General features: G+C 41.8%; 2 protein-coding genes across 2 annotated transcripts in view; one reads left to right on the forward strand and one right to left on the reverse strand.

The window, feature by feature from the left end:
* Nucleotides 1-333: 333 nt before the first annotated feature.
* Nucleotides 334-14,809, forward strand: scamp4 (secretory carrier membrane protein 4). The gene is made up of 7 exons (XM_049588296.1): nucleotides 334-422; nucleotides 3,629-3,655; nucleotides 3,794-3,922; nucleotides 4,098-4,254; nucleotides 9,309-9,410; nucleotides 12,876-12,993; nucleotides 13,116-14,809. Exons 2-7 carry the CDS (start codon nucleotides 3,649-3,651, stop codon nucleotides 13,302-13,304), a joined length of 702 nt encoding a protein of 233 aa, XP_049444253.1. The 5' UTR covers nucleotides 334-422; nucleotides 3,629-3,648; the 3' UTR covers nucleotides 13,305-14,809.
* A 4,993-nt stretch (nucleotides 14,810-19,802) lies between these two features.
* The window catches only part of si:ch211-129c21.1 (uncharacterized protein LOC563087 homolog), a 33,038-nt gene continuing 28,390 nt past the window's right edge, over nucleotides 19,803-24,450 (reverse strand). The window contains exon 14 of the mRNA XM_049588250.1: nucleotides 19,803-23,684. Coding sequence (XP_049444207.1) covers nucleotides 22,903-23,684 — 782 coding nt within the window. The 3' untranslated portion in view covers nucleotides 19,803-22,902. The remainder of the gene's footprint in view (nucleotides 23,685-24,450) is intronic.

Genomic DNA, 24,450 nt, shown 5'->3' on the forward strand with positions numbered 1-24,450 from the left:
TCTTCACATTAAACTAAATTCTGACCATGTGTGCCCAAACTTTTTCTTGTTACCAATTCATCATCATACATTGAGACATTTAATAATGATAGACAGAGTTTAAAGAGAGAGCCCGCTCAGTAGCTCCAGATAATGACGGCCTGCCCTAACTGTTTACAGATTGCCTGATTTGCGTGGGTGGGATCCACCACCAACGGGCGTCATGTTGGAATCACGCGTTTCCCTTTTACCGCTCACATGACTCCTGGGAGTTGTAGTTCTTTGCGCCCACAAGCGCGTTGAATTCAAACGCTTTAGAACTACAAAGGCTACAGTGTTGCGCATGCGCAGTGTGCTGGATGGGGTCGGAAAAAGCGCATCCTGAGTGAATCCCGGACCCCTGCAGTTGTCGACGGAAGCGCGAGGAGATAAACCTTATCCCGGTAATATTTACACATTTATTTAACGCTTCAGGTTGAGTCGCGAGCTTAAACAGCTGTTTGTTTCCTTATCAGCTGCGGGTCAGCTGTTTAAATGAGACAAAGGTTAGCGGCAGATAGAGACACTGAGCTCACCTCTGCCTCTGTACTGTCACTTAGCTGCAGAATAACGCGCTTTAGCTGCGACCTGCTGTGAACTGGCACATGAAGTGAACACCTGAGCAGCTCACACAGGTGTGGGCGCCACAACAAGCGGACAGTGACACGTTGCTGTGTTACAGCTAGTTAGGCTAACTGTTGGAGCAAAGTTGGACCGTGCAGAGAGCCACCGGGGTAACGTCACTGACTCAGGCTGAAGCTTGACATTAGCATGTTAGATGTGATCAGTGTGTTTCAGTCATGGAGCAAAGACAGACCAGCATGAAGGAGGAAGATGTGTGAAGACAGGTAGTTTGAGACTTCAGGTAAAATGAGAGAGATAAGGTGTCACATCCTGGGTGCTTTGAATTGGAGCAGTCAGACATCAGACATGTTAATGCATTAGTGCTGTTTTAATTGTGAGATAACTGAGCTCAGCAGAGCAAAGATTAAATAATCACTGGTCCCAGGACTGGTAAAGGAAGTCATGTGTTCTGTTGACTTTCTCTTTCTGCTCAAACAAAAAGGGTGTAACAGAAACTGGTTGCAGGATGTTGCATTTGATCAACTGTTGGATGTGTAATCAGAAATATTTTCACAATATATCTCATATGGGAGAGGGTCCTGAGTGAGTATCTAACGCATTCAGGTTAAATGGGACAGTAAATTAAAGGAGCAGTCCAGTATTTTGCACTTTGAGCCCATGTCTGGGTTGTTCATGATGAAACAGAGTGGCTCAGACCAAAATAGTGACGACTGCTCCTTGTCAGAGAGTTTGTCTTTCCCCTGCCTGGCTTAACACTGCTGCCTATGGCCATGTGTGAACCTGTCCTCACACCACCCTGAACGTTCGTCTTCAAAGCCATGAATCTCACCGAGTGCTCAGTGGTGTTCGCTGATGTTCTGACGTAAAAATCAAAGCAAACTGTGGTTTCCATCCGTGTTTTTGCTCTTCATCTCAACTGTGGAACTATTTTTTTCAGCTGCCTCACACCCGTGTGTAAACTTCCGCTTGATCGTTCCTTTGACCCTGAAGCGTTATACACTCCAGCCTACTTGATGGCAATAATGCTCCCTTACGTGGGTGTCGCCAACCGACAGGAAACCATTGCAATGTAATGGGACACAGAAAAGAAGTAGAGATGTACCGATACCACTTTTTCCTTCCCGATACCGATTCCGATCCCTGAACCTTAGGTGTCTGCTGATACAGAGTATCGATCCGATACCAGCGCGTAAAATAAAAATGGACGGGATATGAATTGTTGTATGTCTCAACTCCTAAAACTCTGTGTAAAATATTAAGAAATAAATACGTAATAGTAGAATGAATGCCATAAAACTGTTTTTTATTATTATTATCCAGTGTTGACACAGATCAAGACACAGGTTAAAGTGCAGCCACACAATTTAAGGCTACAGTAGAATGCTTTTTAAACTCCGCTTCGTTTCCGTTTCGTTTGCCTGTAGCGTGCGTATGCGTAATGACGTGAGGCATTACGTGGTATCGGATTGGTCATAGGCTGTACTCACCGATACCCGATACCGCATTTTAGGCAGTATCAGAGGCATTTCTGATACTGTTGTCGGTATCGGTACAACTCTAAGAAGAAGAAGGTTGGCGTTGTGTTCAAAGGCATCGTACTGCGAAGGTTGTTTACAAGCGAGTAATCCATTATGCAGTTGTTTAAACTTATTACAAAACTTTTTCGTTGGTTCTCGTTCTTCCTCCTGGAGCGCACACAGCACTGTCGAGCAGCACTTTCGCTGAGCTCAAAGACTACAATGGCTACAATTCCGTTTCCGGTGGCGGATTACTACCAACAGACAATGAGGCTTCTATAGAAAACCAGTGGGTTAGACAAAAAGTCAAATAAATCATCATGGAAACCACAGTTTGCTTCTATTTCTATGTCAGAACATCAACGAACACCACTGAGCACTCGGTGAGTTTCGTGGCTTTGAAAACAAACGTTCAGGGTGGTGTGAGGACAGGTTCACACATGGCCATAGGCAGCAGTGTTAAGGCAGGCAGGGGAAAGACAACTTCTCTGAAAATGAGCAGCCGTCACTATTCTGGTCTTAACCACTCTGTTTCATCATAAACAACCCAGAAATGGGGCTCAAAGTGCAAAATACCAGACTTCTCCTTTAAGCTAAAATGGGACATTTTTCTGAGGTCTTAGGCTGCTGAGAAACTGCGCCTGCTGAGGGCGACAATTTAATCTTGGGTGTGTTGTTACAAGAGACACTCAAGAGAGGATGGCAGAGGAGATACACGTACACCAATTCAACTGAGCTGGACCGCAACAAAAAGATTCACAGGCTGAGATCGAAGCCAAAAAATCTCAGTTTATTCCAAACATCCGTGCACAACAAGAAGAGTTCTCATAGTGCAAAAAATAATGAGAAAATGTGATTAAAAAACAACAACAGCAAACCTTTCAGTCCTTGACTATCATCAGTGCCACTCTGGGACATTTTTTGGCTTCGATCTCATCCTGTGAATCTTTTTTGTTGCTGTCCAGCTCAGTTGAATTGGTGTGTGTGTATTTTCTCTGCCATCCTCTCTTGACATTTCTATGACACATGCACGTCCACTGAGAATATCGCACCAAGGAAATAGAAAGCATGGCAGAACATTTGGACCATCTTTTTAAAATGAATAGTCAGGTTACATTAATGATTTAATGAATTAACGACTGAACCGATAGATTGATGTAACCATTAAAAAAAGAAACAAACATGTCGGTCCCATTTAACCTGAACGTGTCATTGGAGTGAGGTCGGGGTCCTTGATGTGTTTGAAGGTCCAAAGTTTCTAAAGCATTTTACTTGGCAGCATGTTTTCTTTATAGAAACATTACAGACACACACCAGTTAAGGTAGTCTTTAGAATTTTAGGTGGCTTTCTTGATAATCCACCAAGAAGTGTCCCAAAACACCTGACTTCCCCCCAGTAACGAGACATGAAAATTGGTTTATGGAGAAACATTTCCTGACTGAAATATGATCAAAGTGTGATTGTTAAATGTTGTTTTTTTCCATTTCTGTATATTTTTATCATCCAGGAAAGAACTGGGATATCAAAATGGCAGGTTTGTCACTTTAACTTTCTATCTATCTATCTATCTATCTCCTCTCTCCGCCTCCCTGTAATCAGGCATGTTGTGGCAAACAGGAATATAAAGTAGTAAGAAGGTGATATCAGGATAACACTTTGCTTTCTGTTTCAGAGCGTGTCAATAACTTTCCTCCCCTGCCTCAGTTCATGAGAATAAAGCCGTGCTTTTACCAGAACATTGAAGAGGAAATTCCTGCACCACACCAGCAGTTGGTGCGCAGAGTCTACACACTATGGATGAGTAAGGTTTTTTTTTTGTTTTTTTTTTTTTTACATACATTTCCTAACTTTGTGTTAGTCATTTTTCGGACAAAGAACATGCGTTCTCCTCTCTGCTGCCATGTTGCAAAATCAATCATGACCCTTCTTCCCTTTTTACTTGTGTCCACGTCTCCGCTGTCCTCTCTCCTCTGCAGTGTATTCAGGCACGCTGTGCATAAATGTGATCTCATGTATTGCTTGGTGGGCTGGGGGTGGAAGCGCTCAAAACTTTGGCTTTTCCCTGCTCTGGCTCATCCTCTTCAGCCCGTGCAGTTACACCTGCTGGTTCAGACCACTCTACAAAGCCTTCAGGTTAGTCACCATCTGGTCATCAAACAATGTCTGAACTTCTACGTAAGCTTATTCTAAGTGCACACCACCCACAGAGTCTGCAAACTGAACAGGTTAAAATCTAACATCAGATGCACAAGTATGAGATGTCACACACAAACATACAGGCAGAATCCCAAACACATAATTAGGAATGTTTGTATAATAACATGACTGAGGTTCAGCAGTTTCAAAGATGGGTGTTAAGTCAAGATTTGAAAACCTCAATAGAACCTGCCTCCTGACTTTGCATGGGGAGTTGATTTTTAAAAAAGGGGAGCTCGATGAGCAGAAAGTCCACCAGCAAAATATTTTTTTTGTTAAATCTAGGATCTATTTGCAATAGCTGCGGCCATTTGTGCGCATGCATCCACACGTTGACCCTTTTGTCACTTAGTGTGAACAGTTGGGCCCCGATCACACAAAGCTTTTTGCAGGTTGCAAAACGCAAAGTGCACCACACTGCCACTAGTAAAAAAAAAAAATGCAGCAACCCCCCATCACCACCTTACCCCAACCCTCAATCTACCATTTATGTATTTATTTGTTTTATGTATCCCGCAGTAATCAGTGTGTAGCTGCTGCCATGTTGAGGCAGAGGGTGCTGTCTGTAGCTCTGGTTGAGGGTGAGAGGCTGTCAGCAGATAAACAGAGATCTGTGTGGGTACATGAGACCCTAAAAAAGAGGCTGGATCATGGGGAGTACCACCAGTTGGTCCAGGAGCTTCTCCTCCATCATGGACGTTTACAGCACTGCACTTATCTGCTTCCACGCCTGCTGTTTTCTATTTAAATCATGGTAACTGCAGTTTGTAAAGTCGTATAGCTGTGGGTATCCAGCAACCACTACCACCAGTTTCTCAGAGCAGAGATGACGTGAGACGCTTTTCTGCTCTGAGCTTAAGTTTTTTCAACTTGAGGAATAAAGAGGGCTCTGGCCAAAGCATGAGCAAAAAGCGTCATTCTCATTAAAACACTAACAAAAGCCGCCTCCAGCTGCTACAACTCTTTCTGTGTGATGGGGCCTTAATCAGCTGTCCTCTGGCTCATGTCCATACTTTCCTCAGAATCTTGGGCAAGTCTGTGAATCCATTGGGAAGTTTTCACCTTTTTGCAGTAGGACACCTTCATTGCCATCCTCTGCCTTTAGCCAGTTGACATGAACACAAACACATACCTTCACACTCGGGCTGCCACAATTAGTCGACTAATCGATGGCTAATCGACTATTAAAATAATCGGTGACTATTTTAGTAGTCGACTAATTGGCTTGAGTCATTTTTCATAGGGAAGCACTATTAAAGTACCCAAAATACTCTTATTGCAGCTTCTTATGTTCAGATATTGGCAGCTTTACACACTCTCCCATGACAGTGAACTAAAACCCTTTGGCATGAGTACGAAACAAGACTTTAGATGACGTAATTTTGTGGTTTGGGAGAGACAGACCGACATTTTTCAACATTTTAACACATTTTTCGATGAAATGACTAGTCGACTAATCGAAGAAATAATCGACAGATTAGTCGACAATGAAAATAATCGTTAGTGGCAGCCCTAGTTAACACACACACTTACTTGCCAGTTTTAGCCTCCTGGGGCAAAATCTGTGGCCAACAAAGGGTGAAAACAATTTTTGTGGGCAGACGGAGTGAGCTATAGAGCTGCTGGTCGAAGCTAAAAATAATTATAATAACCAGCATCGTGATGGAGTATACAGAGTTAGAAGACAGGAGATGTAGGAAGTAGTTCATCCATTTAAAGCCAATACAAAGATATCAGGACAGGCGTTTTCTTACACCTTGTAGGGACTCTTACATCTGCCTTTTGGACCGAATGAAGACTCTTGTTGATGTCATGGGTCTGTGAGAAAAAAGAGCATTATAGTAGGTTGAAGATGTAACTGACAGGAAGTTGATGATGCTGTGGTTTCAGAGACAGCCAGTGACTGATGTGAACGCTCTGTTTAGATGTGTCTCTGAAATGAAAATCACCAATTATAATGATGCAGTCGGCACCAGTCACAACATCTGATATGAAAATACTTTAGTATTGGCTGCGTGAAATGAATCATTTATGATCTGTAACTTTGGGAGCATGGATTTCTGTCAGATAATTCTTCGATGATACATTACCCACCCAACATTTCATGTCGGCTTTATTTCTACATCATCAGGGTATCTGCAGGCCTGGAAAAGTCAGAAAAAAAATCAGTGAATTTGTTTTCCTCAAAAAGGCCTTTCAAGCTATTAAAAAGTCTTAAATTTAATGTACAGATGCCTTAAATTGAAGTATGTGTTTGTATCCGCTGCTGTTGAGAAGTGTCACACACCTGTAGACTTAAAGTAGAATTGTTGAAAGAATATTTAATGTACAATATCGGCTCTTTATCAGCACCTGTTTGAACCAGTTGCCAGGTGGTGGAAATGTTTTGTTTGGTTCATCAAAGGCCCTGCTTTACAGCCAGTGTGAAGGTGGTGAACAACATTAAGACTGAGACATTGGTGAGGGGGAAATGGATCGCTTCATTGTGCAGAGCAAACCACAGTAACCACCTGTGCACCTGACACGCCAACTAAAGGAACGAGAACAACATGTGTAGATAGTATTACCAGTGCTACCTGTCCTATGGCTATAGCTCGACTGGGGACGTCAACAGCTCTCGGCGTGTGTGCGCCGTCTTTTCGAACAAGTTGGCTAATGCTAACATGGTTGGCTAATGCTAACATGGCGCCAAGCTAGATGAAGAGGCACTCAGAAACCAGACGTTGTGAGAAACCTGTCCTACTTCAGTAGAGCACAGGGTTTGAACCAGAGGCAGCAAGACTGTATGTTGGATTGTGTGAAAGTGTTTGATGAGGCAATGGAGGCAAACTACATGCAAGCAGAGCTCAGACACACACACACACACACACACACACACACACACACACACACACACACAGGTTTCATAACCTAATTTTTCATTTTTTTAACCAGTCTGGTTTAAATTGGTGTGTTGCTGCTTTAAAAGTTTCAACGCAATACTTGACTTATTTTGTTAATATATACTAGTCCATACCCACTGGTAGCTTTGTCACCTTCTACCTATGCCAGTCCTCAATGCCTATGTGCAGTTTCACATAGATTGACCACGTCAGTGAGTAGAAAAACGTGGGACAGACAGAATGACTGACTGACAGAATGACACACTGACAGTTTCCCTGATTATGTACAGCATACCATACCATGACTTAGTCATACCAAACATTAGAAACAACACCAACATTGGTCCACAGGGGGAGCCACAGCGATCGGTCGCATTTTAGCCATTTTGAAGCATTTTTCTGTTGTTATAGCGCCACCCAGTTGCCAATTAGAGTTAAATTTCTCCAGTCACCTTGAGGCGTCCTGTTCTACATATCTACCAAGTTTAGTAAAAATCCATATGGCGGTTAGGCCTAGATAAGAAATGAGCTCTCTAGCGCCCCCATTTTGTTTGATGGGCTCAATAATGGAGGGGTCCCCTCAGATTATGTGTGCTCATATGCCTACAAAGTTGCGTGGTGATGGGTGAAACCCTTGAGATGTTCTACACCTTTATGTGATGAGCCACGCCCTCCACAATATTCATTGCCTTATAGAAGCTCAGTTTTAGGAAGTTTTCCAACTTTTGCCAAGAGGGAACTTTAGATATTGCTCCCTAGATTATGTTCACCCAGTTTCATGCAGATCGCTCAAACTTCCTAGGAAGAGATCCATTTGAAGTGTTTTTCAAAACATTCAAAATGGCGGAAAATCTATATAAGCGGAAGTTATGGGTTCTTGAGGCAAATGTGTTCCTCATGAGGAGAGGCATCTCTGTGCAAAGTTTCATGTCTCTACCACATACGGGGCATGAGATATGCCCATTCAAAGTTTGACATTTCAATGGGTTGCTATAGCGCCCCCCTTTGGCCAATTGATGTAATATTGCTTCATTGGCATCCTCCCATGACCCTCTACCACTGTGCCAAATTTCACATGGATTGACCAAGTCAGTGAGGAGAAAAACGTGGAGTTTTCGTCATTATATAGTAAGATATTTGACGAGTTATAAAGTTATGTGGTGTTAGTAAATAAAAATAAACATTAACAGAGTGATGACACGTGTTATAGAGGCTGTTTTGCACAGATATGATGCAGTTGCGCCTTGACATTTTGGATTGCACTTTATTTTGCCTCGGGCACAAAAAATGTGAAAACCACTGTATTGCAGCTTCTAAATAAGCTCAAAAATAGCCGCCCACAGACGCTCTAACAGGAGATATGATAAACTCACTGTCTTTGGGGTAATTGTACTCACTGTGTGATGATCCAGGTGCTTCGGTTGGTTTAAGAGTTGATTGATTTGCAGGATGACGCTGTCAACTGATTGTCTTGACTGTCGCTTTTAAAGAATGAAAACAAAAATCCCCAAATAAACAGGCCTTTACAAAAAATGAAGTTCAAATCAATGGCGTATTTAACAACTTCATCAAACAATAAAAACCAAGATAAACTAAACAGGCAGCGGTTAAAGGCTGTAACCCTGTGGCATCTTCTTCACCCACACTCACTTTAGCACACCTGCCTTTAATTAAAGGATCCCGAGATGCCAGGTCAGGTGGTGCATTTAAGTGACTCAAAAAATAATAGGAAAATATGACTGGTGGCTACAGAAGTTTGGAAGCTCATCATCTCACAATCAGCTAGTGTAAATGTTAGCAAAGACCTGCGACCTATGTGGGTCCAGGCTGTGTTAATTATATCATCAGGAAGTATTGGTATATATGCTGATAAGTATTGAAATTGTGATGTAATGAGACATGGCTCGAGGCCACATCGCCCCGACTTTCATACTCTGGACAGTTTGATCACGAAGCAAGTGTGAAGTTGTGTTTAAGATGGTTTTAAATTGTGTCCACATGTTGAAGACTAGTAGAAGGAAACAGCATTGCAACAAAAATAGAGCAACACTTGGCTTGTTTGTGCTCTCCTGTATCATCCCTGTGTATTTTCTCTTTGTATCCTCACAGGGCCGATAGCTCGTTCAACTTCATGGCCTTCTTCTTCATCTTCTTCCTTCAGTGTGTCTTGGCACTCATCCAGACTTTAGGCTTCTCAGGCTGGGGAACATGGTGAGTTGAACCAAACCTGCTTTGAAGACCATGCACGTGTTGCCTGCCAGTTTTTACCAGAGAGTGGGTCATGAGTGCTTTTGTCAAAGGATCACGGCAGCTGGAAAATGTGTTTTTCATCACACACTTCTGCACACATGATGATTTGTGTAGTCACACACTATCTGCAGCTTTTTACATTTTTGTTTCTATTGATTTCCGGATGACGTCTGTTCATGAGTTGCTGACATTGAACCATCAGTCTCTTGATGTTAAATGTTAATAAGGGAAGAAAGGTTTTAGCCTGAACATTAAAGGGAACGTCTGGTATTTGTCAACCATGTTTGGTGTCTAAAGTCCAGTTCAGACCAAAGATTTGTAAGAAGATAAAACTGTTTCAGAAGATGGCACAGGAAAGTTGCGGCGGTGTTAACTGTCCCGTCTGAGCTCGACTCAAGTCGCCTGAAGGTGTCACCTACAACTCAGCTTGTCAAGTTGCCAGCGGCTGGTTTTAGAGCATAAGACCCGTCATCTGTTTCAACAGCAAATCAGCTTATAGCGAAGCCAGCTGTCCAAGTCTGTTACTAACTGTCAGCAGACGGCGTGTTCGCTTGGCGTGGCATTCTCTGACAACAGCCCTCCGTCCTCACTAGGGATGGGCAACACAAGCAAAAACACTATTCGAAAATCGTGGCAACTATTCGACAGTTTTTCGATTAATCGCCCCCCCACCCCCGGAGCCACGCACACAGAGATCCATTCATCTTTAAAGGCCTGAACATACTCGGGGGGAACGGACTCCGCGGAGGTCCGCGCAAACTCAAAGCGGATGTCCGCAAGCCCTGTGCGCGCGAAGCTCACATTTTACGACCGTGCGCACCGGTGACTGTTCGGCATCTATTTTTCACATCGTGGGAATTTTTCACGGACATTTTTACAGGAAACTACAACGCAGAAGTGCGCTCGACTATGAAAGCCCGAATGACTGCGGACATTCCTCGCGGAGTAGTAGTCTCTGCATGTTTCTCCTGTTTGTAGAAGAGCATCAAACTAGTTGGTAGAAGAGCATCTCACACCGCTGTAGCAATCCTATACTGCCCTCGTGCGGTTAGGAGCTGAACTGCATGTCAAATAAAGGGGGGAAATAAGACGGCGAATAGTAATAGTCGCATTAAAAAATCGATTTTTCAAAAATAAAACGACTATTCGAAAATCGTGACCCATCCCTAGTCCTCACTAAACCTGAATCCTTCTCATTTGCATCCCGCGGCTGCCGATATATACGTCAGTCTATGTGTCGGGGTGAGACATTGGGTCACTAGTGTTGCTCACTGTTTGTGTGTGTATCACACACACGTACTCACTGACTGATTAATCAGCACTGATCATTTAAATTATTGTGGCCGTTTCATCACTACTAGAAATGCAACTTGTAGCCAGCACCTCTCTGTCACTATCCTTATTCATATTTTAAGGAGCTGCAAATTTCATCCAGCTACAAAATAAGCCTGTAAAGCTGAACGGAAATACGGAGAGTTTTTCCTATGAAGATGATACATGTCACATCTAGTCGCGCTGGTGTAAACTGACAGGCTTTCAGAAGGTTGCAGACCAGCACATTGCAAGAAGTTGAAAGTTTCAGCTTCTCTCGTCACAAATCTTTGGTCTGAACTTGGCTTTAACAACTACTGGGAAAAACACTGTTTTAAATTGGTTCAGTATAGAATAAGAAAGTGCTGCAGCTGGGAGTGGTGAAACCCACTCTGTGCATGTTTGAATCATCAATTAACTTCCACCAAAAGTGTTTGTTTTTGCCACTGACAGGCTCAGATTATTATTGTAAATGTCTGACAACATTATGGAGAGAATCCTTGTAGAGATGGACCTTTTTGTTTGTTCAGAAACAACCTCAAAATTGCCATCATCAATTCCACTACACTCCATTTACACAAACAGTAGTTGTAGTGTGTATAGAGGCAGCGTGTTTCACATCTAACTGGGTGCGTTAAGGGTTAACTTTAACCAACTAGAGTTGTTGATTGTTGGAACAGCGGACGGACAAAACAAGAAGGTTTTTGTGAGTTTCTGTTGTCTTTGAATGAAGTGTGTTTTACAATGATACAATTACTGCTTATTTAAATGAAGTCTGACGAGTTTGTTGATAGTGATTTTGGAGCTGTTTGTGGTCAAACAAAAAGGATCTTACTCTTAAACAAAGCTCTGTCTCTGTAGGGATCCTTTCCATAATGCTGTCAGACACTTAGTGTAACAATCTGAGCCTGTCAGTGGCAAAAACAAACACTAGCTATGTTTCCATCCAAAAGTGATTCGAATCATTGGGAAATTAAAAGAAATACAAACCCTGTGTGTTTCCATTAAATGTACGGACTTTGGTGAAAACTATGAACTCGCACAAGTTTTCCACAGAACCAGACACAAAACTAGTCTTGCATTCTTCTTCTTCTACGTTTTCTGGCGGTTGGCAACCAGTTTGTAAATGCATTACCGCCTTCCCGACCCGGAGTGTGGATATCACCATGGAGAGAGGTGCGCTACGTCAGACTTAATTCGAACATAACTGTTTCTATCCCCTGTTTTGCGAATCAACATTTTTTCGAATCAACCAAAACCCGGCTAAAGCGAGCGTATTTTAGTTTAATTCGAATTTTGGCGTTTCCATCATGATTTTCCGATGCGATACTTCTAGATGTGCATCTAAACAGGCTGATGGAAACATGGCTACTGTTAGTGGACGTAAATGGACGCTAACATGTCTCGAGTGATAACGTTGCAGCCTGCAGCCCTGCCACTCAATATTGGACCAATTTAAAACATGTTTGTTCTCAGTAGTCGTTCAGACTCAAAACCAGATTGAAAAAAAAAAGACAACACGTGTCACACTGATACTCACAAATTTGTTTTAACTGATGTTTCTAAAACTTACATAAAATAGTCACATTTATAAAAAATCACCTGTCCGTAATTCTGCATTAACATTTCTAATGGTTATAATCTAAAATAACCATTTAATCATTTTTAATTAAACAATTTAGTTATGTAAATTAACTTTAACAATGTTAAGATATATCTTTTTTTGATGGAGTTTCTCATGTACTTTCATGTTCACATTCAAATTCTTACAGTTGAATGCCACGTTGGTCTTATTGTGGAAAAGGATGTTGCTTAAAAAGAAGCTATAGTTTTATTTTTAGTCATGTAATCTTTAACAAAAACCTAAATCTGAGCATTATTTGTGTTCAGTAACTAAAGGCCTGCTTGTGATAACAACACCGTTCCCTCATGATACAAAAGTAAATGTGACACTGATCGTCACAATGCTGTTTGCCACTGCATCTCTCTCCTCACTGCTTAATAGCTCATTAGTAACTCTGAATATTTGTGTTAAGTCCACTTTGCTAATGACATACTGTATGATACACTAACTAACACTAACTCCTCCATCTCACTCTCACCAACACATCAAAGCGGCTGGATTGCGACAGTGATGTTTTTCAGCACAAATGTGGGCTCGGCTATAGTGATGCTTATCACAACTCTGCTCTTCACTGTGGTGACTGCTTTAATGGCACTGGTTCTCCTCAGGGTGAGTGAACACACACACATGCTAAAATGCACACACACACGTGTATTTAGTTTTTGTCCCTCAAACCCACACAGATGCTCGACACAAACACTTATTTTTTCTCCTTTCTTATCTTGCGGCAGGTGCACAGACTGTACCGTGGCGGAGGCGGGAGTTTGGAGCGCGCTCAGGAAGAGTGGAGCACCGGGTTGTGGAAGAGTGCGCCAGTGAGGGAAGCAGGGTTCAACGCTGTAGCTCAGACGGCTCAAGGCCCGACCTTGCCCCAGTACCCTGCCTCAGTGCCGAGCTATCCTGACAACAGTCACTGGTGATAGCTGAGAGTGGCCTCTAGATGGAGACAGATGTCTGGTGGTTTCTGTGGTGCTCAAAGCATCACATCATCTCACCCTTACATTACAAAATGCATAGCCTTTGTGTTGAATGAGAGGATGCTATAACAAGTTTTATCAAAGAGTTTTGCCACTAAAGCTCATTACTACACTTGTAGTATAGGGTTATCTTTAAAATTTGCCATTCCATTTCAACTTCTGTTTACATCTAGATTATTAAAATGTATGAGAGAGAACTTCAGTTTTATGCTCAAAAGAATTTTGTTTTGGAAACTGTACAGTCTTGCAAATATGCAATTGAAAACTTAAAGAGTGTGAACTGTTTCTGGATAGTATGTGAAGGATGTGTGCCTTATGGACCTTTATGATACCATTGTTTTATGTATTGCCAAATCTGCATGCTAGAAATTGTAGTATGCCGATCAACAGGGGTTTTCTCTTTTTCTTTTGCAACAAGAGAATGTCTGCAAACTGCACGATTTTTATCTGGTGGAACTCTTTTCTGTGTATTCTGTCAGTTTATTTTTGATACGCCGTGCTTGAAATCTCCATGCTTGCCTGCTTTGGCTGTGATTTCTTGAAATGCGCCTTAATATTGCGTGCCGATTTTGTATGTGAAGAATACCTTGCTTGACTCTGGCCTTAACAAATGCTGCTTTTGTTTAGTTAAACTGGACTTATGCTTCACCGAAGCAACGTGTGGAAACATTTCAAAAGTTGTCGGTGCGTAATCCTCCCCTGTGATTTCTCACTTCTGTGCCAAAAACACTCTCGTCCCTCTTTCTTTTATTTTGATACTGAAGAAAGTCACACCCAGAGTAGATATTGTGTTGCACTCAGTTTCTGTGGTTCCAAAGCTGCACTGTTTGCTTTTAGTGGTCAGCGCCCTGCAGTGAAAGAACCTTATCTGCTGTTGTCAATGTTCCACTCACTTTCACTTTCTGCACTGATAGACTGAATTTTTGTGTTTGACTGCAGTGTGCTTGCATGCAGCCTGTAATGGGTGTGTGACTGAACAGGATTCTCTTATTTCAAATGAACTGACCTCATGTAACCAATACATATAAACACAAACAACTTGGCTGACTGAACAGCAGATGGATCTGTGGTGAAGCAAATTCTTGCATGCAAATGTTGTCGGTCTTTAAAATGCTCTCTGATATTCCAAGTGTGGACTATTATATCGTCATTCCAACAAACCTTGGTGAAGAATTTGATCAAGCCCAAAGAATGTGGCTTTTTATACAGATCATCTAATAGTTCAATTTTATTTTTGGCTCTATGATCCCAAAGAGCCTACATGAAGTAAAGCACCGCCTCATAGTTTGATTTATCTTTCTTTCCTTGTTACAAAAGTGTCCTTCATGGCCAACTGCCAAGATTAGTATTTTGATTTTTCTCTGTTATTTGATAAGTGATGAAATAAAATGGATATGTTAAAGTAACCTTTAAATATTGCAACATTTCAATAAATATTCTTATTCCCATCGTGTCTGCCTGTCCTAGCTGAATGCGAGATACATTTTTATGGTTTGTTTTTGTCGTGAAAATCTGAGCAAAGGCCCCAAATGTACAGAACGTAGCAGCTCAGGTCTGTGTTTGACTGCAGAACTCCAAACTGTCAGCTGTTTAGTCATGTCAGCACATCCAGTTTCACAGTTTGATGGTGTTAAAGGACAGTTAACTTCAAAATCAAAAATACATATTTTTCTCTCACTTGTTGTGCTGTTTCACAGTCCAGATTGTTTTGGTGAGGTGCAGAGCGTTGGAGAGATCGCCGTAGAGACATCTATGTTCTCTCAAATATAAAGGAACTCAATAACACTCTGCTTGTGGTGCTCAGTGCGCCAAAAAAATACTTTTAAAAAACTCAACAGCAGTGTCTCCTTCCAGAAATCATGACCAGGTTACTCTAGATGACTGATGATCCACAGGCCTTAAAGGAAATGATCACTTTAGAATGAAAATACAGACAGTACTTACTCACCCTAATGCCGACAAGAAGTCCAGTGTAGTTTTTTAATCCACAAAACTCGTTTGGGGTATCGGAGGATAACAGCTAGGTGCATTTTTCACTTGAAGTGCATGGAACCCACGTCCAAAATCAAAACGTCAGAATGGGGTTCGTCCGTTGTAATCCAAGTGCCCTGAAGCCGCAGCATGCAAAACTGACTTGAAAAGACATAATTTACTCCACTTTTATAGCATCTTTTCCCACCGTGGTCAGTTAGCCTGCAACTCGAGAACAAGAACGTCTCTAAACGTTCTTGAGTCTCACGCGAGTTGCCATGTAAACACAGCACGCCTGCAGGCTAACTGACCACGGTGAGAAAAGATGCTAATCGATTAACTGCTGAGAACATTTTTGATTGGTTATATCAAAGATATTGCATAAAGGAGATACCCCACCGCAGGCTTATCCAATGTTAAGAAAATGGTTACTCTTCCTGTCTCCTTAGTGGGTGTGGTTAGCTCTCCCTCCAATCAGAGCCTGTTCTCGCTCAGAGCTGCTGCAAGTTTCCTACAGGGGCGTGGCACTGACATCACTGAATCAGGAAGTGAGCTGCGTGGGGTGTCTCGCTTTATCCAATATCTCTGGTTATCAGTCTGTAGGTTAATTTTGCTTCACAGTTTACTGCACTGCGCTCCAATATGTGTTTCCCTCCTGTTGATATAGCACTGGTAGGGCTCAGGGTCTGATGGGAGCTAGCAGCACTGCTCATTTGGTGGTTACAGCTAGTAACGTAGTCATGACCCAACAAAGTTTGCCAGGGCAACATTGAGCCACCGTCCGGTCCTCTTCTCAGGTTGTCGCAGCAAGTAAATGGCTCCACTTTGAGCCATGAACCTTGTTAGCAGTGTTAGCACGGCTAGTAGTGCTAACATAGCTAACAATGCTAAAGTGGTTTTGTGGCTCAACATACAGCCAGGACTACCTGGAGTTAGACTGCAGGGTGGCCACCATGTTTTCACAGTTACCAATTGACCTATGGCTAAGCCACGCCCCCTCCACTCACTCAGACAAACTATCAGCATTCAGTGGCCGGTGCTATGGCAGGTGTCACAGTACACGGCATTTCGCAGGAGACAACTGATGATTTTTGGGGACATAACAATCAGATATCATTGAGAAGTAACCAAAAGGGCCTGAACTACGCATTGGAGGGATATATTCATCATTTTATTGTTGAGAAGGTCGATGAAAAGCTTAAATTACAAGCCAAAATTTACAGGTCACAGTGTACGCTTGTGAACCGCATCTGGTTGCCGTCACCATCAAAGACAACAAGTTAAAGTGCCACTGAAGTTAAGGTTTTTGGCTCAGAATATGAGAAAAGGATAACGGCCTTTTTACCATCTTTACCAAGAGTGTCTCTCCGTTAGTTTGGTGCTACAGTATTTACACTGAATCATTCAGCATAACGTTTGCCAACCTTTGTTATCTCTGCCATTACAGATAAGTTAATGAAGCTAAGCTCCAGAAGTTAACGTTAGCTTAACTAGAGCCCTTTGGACAACAGCTAACAATGATGTACCATCACCAAAGTACAAAACTAGAACAAAATAGGCTAATGAACTCCCAGCAAACAAGGTGACATGATGAACAACGCAGCTAGGAGCTAACGTTAGGCTAACTCTAGCTAACGTTAGCCAGAGATGTTAAAGATAACTTTATATTTCTTTCCAGCAAAGTGACAATATGTTGCCTCAAACACAATGTTGACTTACCTTAGAACAGATGTAGACATCATTGTTAATCTTATTCACGCTGAGTTGATGTTGTGGTCTAACGTTACCACACAACTTTATCCAAAGGAGACACTTTTCTCGCTTGAGATGTGGTTTAAAGTGTAAAAATACACCTGGTCGCCCAGCCTCTCAGGATACCTTGTGTCAGAGTTGCATGTACCCCATGCACACCGTTTGACCATTTTTAAACTTCAAATCTCAGAAAAAGCTCATAAAACCCAACAAACTGACTTTCTGTAATGCATTTCAATGGACGTCCAGGCAGAGAATGTCCCAGTGTATGGGAATGGCTATACGCACTGTGATTGGCTCATCGCGTTTGAGGGCGGGACTGTATTTTTTTACACTTTAAACCACATCTCAAGCGAGAAAAGTGTCTCCTTTGGATAAAGTTGTGTGGTAACGTTAGACCACAACATCAACTCAACGTGAATAAGATTAACAATGATGTCTACATCTGTTCTAAGGTAAGTCAACATTGTGTTTGAGGCAACATATTGTCACTTTGCTGCAAAGAAATATAAAGTTATCTTTAACATCTCTAGCTAACGTTAGCTAAAGTTAGCCTAACGTTAGCTCCTAGCTGCGTTGTTCATCATGTCACCTTGTTTGCTGGGAGTTCATTAGCCTATTTTGTTCTAGTTTTGTACTTTGGTGATCGTACATCATTGTTAACTGTTGTCCAAAGGGCTCTAGTTAAGCTAACGTTAACTTCTGGAGCTTAGCTTCATTAACTTATCTGTAATGGCAGAGATAACAAAGGTTGGCAAACGTTATGCTGAATGATTCAGTGTAAATACTGTAGCACCAAACTAACGGAGAGACACTCTTGGTAAAGATGGTAAAAAGGCCGTTATCCTTTTCTCATATTCTGAGCCAAAAACCTTAACTTCAGTGGCACTTTAACTTGTTGTCTTTGATGGTGACGGCAACCAGATGCGGTTCACAAGCGTACACTGTGACCTGTAAATTTTGGCTTGTAATTTAAGCTTTTCATCGACCTTCTCAACAATAAAATGATGAATATATCCCTCCAATGCGTAGTTTAGGCCCTTTTGGTTACTTCTCAATGACATCTGATCGTTATGTCCCCAAAAATCATCAGTTGTCTCCTGTGAAATGCCGTGTACTGTGACACCTGCCATAGCGCCTTGCACTGAATGTTGATAGTTTGCCCGAGTGAGTGGAGGGGGCGTGGCTTAGCCATAGGTCAATTAGCGCCTTAAAGTGTGGTGACATTAACCAAAACTGACATCCCTCTCAGGGATGAGAGGCTCCTGTTCCTGACAGAGCGAGATGTAAACATTAATGCCGTCCTCCGCTGAGCTGTAACATTAGCTAGCTCAGTGGTGCTAGGTGAGTTAGCTGTAGATGCATGCTTCCTTTTGAGCACTGATTCGGTTGGCAGGTGTAGTTTGGTTGAAAGAAAATAGTTCCTTCACGAAACTGCTCATAACAAGGTCTGTGGATTATCTTGAGTAACCTGGTCATGATTGGAAAGACACATTGATGTTGAGTTTATTAAATGTATTTTTTGGCACACTGAGCACCACAAGCCGAGCGCCATCTTGTTTCATTATGTTTAAGAGAAGGCAGACATCTCTACAACCATTATCCACCACAACACTCCTCATTTCGAGGTGAATTTTCTCTTTAAAAGGTTAGATTTACTTTCCACAGTCTTTTGCTGCTGTAGGCTGTGAAAGAAGTGGTACTATTGGTGATTTATGTTTTCAAATCAATAGAAAGATGTCATTAGACAACTCTATTATCCTTCAGCGTTGCCCCTGGACCAGCAGTTCTGTCCACCACTTGGCCCATGTGTTGTCCCTTGTGGTGCTCACTTTTGCTGTGTTTTATTTCTTTTATTTCTATTTCTTGTCCTCTGTGTAAAATCTTTTACTCTGGTAAAGAGATGCTGCTGTCGTATTGATTTATCCAGAAATATAAGTCAGAAATGTTCAAAGAAACTGCATGTGGTATTAAAAAAAAGCCTGTGAGCATCACAGAGTATCGTACTAAGACAGTCTGAACTAAAAGTAAGAGACGAAACCTCATTAAATCTTGGGAGGAAAAGTAGGGCTGATGAGCAGGAGAGAGGGCAGCTAAAAAAAAAAGATTTTCTGAAACTTACAAACAACTCAGTGCAAGCTCACTGGCTTTTTTTAGAATAAAGAAACTAAAAAACAATAGCTGGCGAGTGGTTTGTCTTAATCCCCCGGTGTATATGCAAGCATGAAAGCACTTCTTTTTAAAAACAGCAAAGTCTATGCGACCACATTGGCAATATTTTATTAATGTATCACCTGATAAGATCAATTTAAAACCTTAATTCTGTTCATGACAACTTCTTTATACTGCAATGTTTAATAATTGAGCAGAGAACCATTTCAACCCTTTCTTATCTACAGTACTTTTTTGAGATGAAACATGAGGCGGCTCCGAGCGCTATTGCTAATGACAGAGTGTGAAAACCACAGAGAAGATCCAGGCTACATTCCTGTAATTTAGTTTGGTCTCAGACTTTTTCGACAAAAACAAACAGGTCTGAGGTAACTGTGGAGTCGGTGTGTGTTTTTGTTGATATCATCCTGCCATACGACCCACAGGAGTATCTATGGAAACATCAAGACAACAAGCGTGTCAGCTGAACTTCCAGCATTGCTTTCAAACAAATTTCCTCAGCTGTGAGAGCGAAGGTAATCATTACTGACAGCTAGACACACGTCAAACTCCCAATAAAGTTTTTTTTATTATCAAGAAGGACTGCATTTTCCAAAGTTTGACACCAAAAACCGAAATTCTTATCTGAGCTGTGACTCTGATTCAAAGAGATGATTCACTGACAGCCACACTTCCACATCCCAGTGACACGCTTATTCAATCTCAGTGAGGGTATATGACATTTACTGGAGTGGAAAAACCTTATGTTACGGAGTTCACTCTATATATCACCTAAGAGTGGCATATTCTTTAGGGGAGACACAGCAGGTGGATTTTTTCCTTTTCTTTTCTAGACAATTTTAAGATTTTGGGCCATTTTGCTTCCATCACGTCTTCTTTCAGACTATTGGAAAGAAAATTACCGAAATACATATTTGGGTGTTTATTTTAGTTCAGATGCTGTTCTGGAAATGTATGTATATGCAAGTGCATATTTAATTAGACTTTTAACGTGATAGAGAAATATGTCTTTTACCCAGACGAAGGATTTTAGTCATTGGACATCTGAATCTCAACTTATCAGAGAAATAAACTCAGCTAACGTCAGCAGTAGTTGGCTCCATTCCCTAACATGCCAAACAGCATCAGAGAAAAAACAGATTTTTAAGGAGAAACTGCTTCATTCTGTGTTTTTACGGCTATAAATCACCAGGTCTGTTTGTTTGGAGAGGAGGAGACCTCTGCAGAGAAGTCTGCTCCTGGTAAAAACCTTCTGAATAGCCCCTTTTCCACCGCAGGAACTTTTATCATTTACCTCGAAGTTTGAAAAACCTCTGCCTGTTTCCACCGAAATTACCCAGGTAAAAAACTTTCCCTCAGCCCCAAATTTACCCTGGAAAAAGTACCTAGTAGGGAGGTAGGACTTTTCAGATTACCTGGAATTCTTGAGGGGCAGGGCTGTTTGCTGAAGAACGCTGATTGGTGGAACACATACTTGCAGCGTTCCGCACTTCCTGCTTCCACTAAAAACTTTATTTAATTTCTACAAGCTTCACTTTGTTTGTGTTTTGATTAAGGATGGGTACCGAAACCCGGTACTAAATTAGCCCTGGGGCTAAATTATCAGAGACTGCAGTATTGATAAGCACTAACGGTATTGGTTCTTTTGTACCGGTGCTGATCTCCGCCTGACACTTATCTTACTTTACTTTTACCCAGGTATTTAAATTCCTGGTAATGAAGGTTCCTGGAAATGTTGGTGGAAAAGGGCTATGGTCTAAATCTTAAGTTAGAGAAATAAGGTCAGCGCAAATTAGCAGGTGCTAGGTTAGCAGCCCATTTCCAACATGCCAAACTGCGTCAGAGAAGAACTTATTTCTAACGTCAGACTGCTTTATGAAGTGTTTTTACTGGTTTAATCACCTGGTTCATTTGTTTGTGGATAATTTGGCTCGCTGTAAAAACCTCCTGAACAATGAACACTGAATGAATCCTAACCGGGAGTTTATGCTTGGCACATGGGAGAAGTTTCAGCTAGCTGCAGTCTCTAATCGTCACCACTAGGTGCCACTAAATCCTACACAGTTCCTTGTATGTAAATAATCAACTGGTGAATTTTAATGGTGATATATCTCTTAGTTAAACTGTTTACCCTGTTCACCTCTAGACTCTTTATTTGTTGTTTAAAAATAGATGGAATTTTATGATACATGTCTTTTATGGCCTTTTTCTCAAAATGAGTTTTTCGTCATTCTTTGAGCCAACCACTTCAGTAGCACTCACATAAAACACTTTGCAGTTTTATTCCTGTCTATAGCCTCCTGAGACCCGAACTGTTACTAGCTATTTAACTAGCTATTTGGGATTCTAGGATCTGACATGTATTAAAAAACAAACATTGTCAACGATAATAAAGTCCCAATGTCTTCGAACTAGTACTATATGATTAACAACGTCTTAGCTTGTTACCGTTGCTAAAATTGTTTGTATGGCAAAGTATTAAAAAATGTGTGTATCCAACTACACTAACTAAATCATAAGTTTCAACCATTAAATTCAGTCAGGTTTCGTACCGTGTCCACTTTTGTGTTTGGGTCGGCCGCAGACTGACTTGGCAGAGATGGCTGCCATCTTGTTTTTACATGTATTAGTGTAATGTGGTTTTGCTGCCACTAGATGGCACAAAAAGTGTCCATGATCGAGGACAACAGGTCTTAAGTAAGCACAATGAAGTTTAAGGTCCAGTAAACCCAACATGTAGTGTCCTCAAATGAGGACACAGGGTCTCAGGAGAATATTTGGAATTTTCTTTACAGAGGGAATTGTTCACATATCATTCATAGCCTGATTTTTGTAACATTTTATGCCTAAAACATGGTGAAAATGTCCTTTTTTATGGCTGTTGACAGTATTCTGATTTATGGAGTGATAAAAAGAGACATACAAAATTCTCACTGTAAAATATTTGACTCAATTTGTCAAAAAAAGAAGCAACAATTTTACACATAGCTTTATCAAATGTTCAGATTTCTGTTATGAAAATGTATGTAAAAAGAGCACATTTAATAACACAGCTGGGAAAGTTTCATGGTCATACCTTCCAGTTAAAAGTTTTACCCTATTCACCTGTAGTGTCTCCCCTTGAATGCAGATGTAAATCATTTTTACAGCATCCCGGAAATAAGTAGTGCAGGCTGTTGATCAATCATTAACAGAACGCAGTCCATTAAATGAAATGTGCCTGGGAATCAGAGGTCAGAGTGTTTGCTACTTGTTCAGTGTTGCTGACCCTATTTACAAGACTTTGATCACAGGTGTTATAATTTGCTGAAATAAAAACTTCATTGCAACAAATAAATAGCAGTTGAAAAAAAAGCTCTCGCCTGTACACAATATATTACACACAATTTATCATTATACAAAAAAATACATGTATAAAAAATGACTTTCCAACTTTTTCCTGGAGTGGAAATTCCACCAGTAAAGTCTCTTCGGTGAACATCAGCTGCCCAGTCGGAGACCAGAAATGATAGACAGTGCTGGAGATTGGCAAGGAGAAACAGGACACCAATCAAAAGAATTTATAATGGGAAAAGCTTTTCTACAGGAGGGAAAATGAGTAGTGCACTGTTGACGGCCTCGGACTGAATTCTATACCTCAGCGGAGTCAAATCTCTGACTCATCATTTATGTATCCCAGACCATCCAGACTTGAAATGTTGGCCATAGGTGTGAAGTGGTGCTCCCCGTTCCCTTTGAAGTCAACAGCAGAGTGATTATTATTGGCACTGCATGGTCTTCCAGACACAGGCCCCAGGAACTTTATCTCTGAAGTTCGGTTCTGGATGTGCATGTATTCGGCTGACTGCCTTTTCCCCTCGCTGTCACTGCTGCGCTGCGCAAACTTGAAGCACTCCCAGCGTCCCTGACCCCAGATCCAAAATATGACCCCCATCAGGGAGAGACAAAGCAGCGACAGCAGAGCCACAGCCACCTCTAAATGAGTTACCCTGCTGGTGTCACTTTGGGTCTCGGGGGACAAAGGATCCTCGTGGGACAATGGGTCCTTGCTGTCCAGGTTTGGCTCCAGCCCTGGTGCAGCTGTGTTCAGACCGTGAATAGAGTCTGAGGAATTTGCCACCTCGTTGCCAGGAGTCGCACTGTCCCCTTCTCCTGGGCCAGAGTGGAGCTGTAACTGATAAACCGCCACAGTCCGGTTGTATGTTTTGCTGTTGATCGGCTCTACAGAGTCGCAGGTGTACAAACCAGCGTCTGACTCAGAGGCACTCAGGATGAGGAGGCCCCCACTGTAGATGTAGTATTTGCTGTTGGAGTGAAGTGTTTGGTCAGAGAAACGCCACAGGACCTGTGCCAAGTTGGAGTGGAGCTGGCAAGGCAGCTGGATGTTGTTCCCTGGAACTAGGGTAAAGTCCACAGCTGCTACTGAATCTAAAAACACACACACACAAAAGGCAGGTCTCACTGAGTGCATACCAATGAGTATGACTGCTGGTATGTTGCTTTATTCTCAAAGTCAACTTCCGGTCTGTCGTTGCTATGCAACTAAAGAGTGTTGTAGGACCGGGTCCTAAAACTGGGAAATGAGTTAACATTTTAGCACCTCCGGTTCCCTCGTCTCAAAGCTAGTGTTTTTTTGAATGGGCCTTTGGTTAGATATCTGAAAAGTTCTGTGGTTAACACAAGCTAAAGAGACTTTCATGTTTTGTCCTATGACATAAAATACATCAGAAGATAACCCCCTCATGAATTTTGAAGCTTTAGAGCAGGGGTCCAAGGGTAGAGGTGAAAACGGATAACTGCACAGAATAATTTTTTGACCAGTGACACGTGGATTTATAGGGAACTAGCTAGGTAGTGACGCCGCTCATTTGGAAATTACCGCTAGTTAAACTGTCCTGAACCAACACCAACCAACACTGTGCCCACCCTTTGGTCCCCCCCAGCTCGCCCTGGTGAGTAAGCGACTCAATTTTGAAATCATAAAACCCCCTTACAGGCCCAGGCTTGGCCAGTTTTAAGTACTTTAATCATTTTTTAAAGATTTAACATGTAACTTTAATATGTCATGTCTTTTTAAAATGTCTAAGGGCCGTTTTATAGTTGACCCACGCAACGCGAGCAACCAATTCCTTTCATAGTCAACACATTGAACGCAAGCGGCGCAGGCGACACTTGAAATGCAATACATCGCTCG

Source organism: Epinephelus fuscoguttatus, linkage group LG10 (assembly GCF_011397635.1).
Source record: "Epinephelus fuscoguttatus linkage group LG10, E.fuscoguttatus.final_Chr_v1".
In the NCBI taxonomy this organism is placed as follows: domain Eukaryota; kingdom Metazoa; phylum Chordata; class Actinopteri; order Perciformes; family Serranidae; genus Epinephelus; species Epinephelus fuscoguttatus.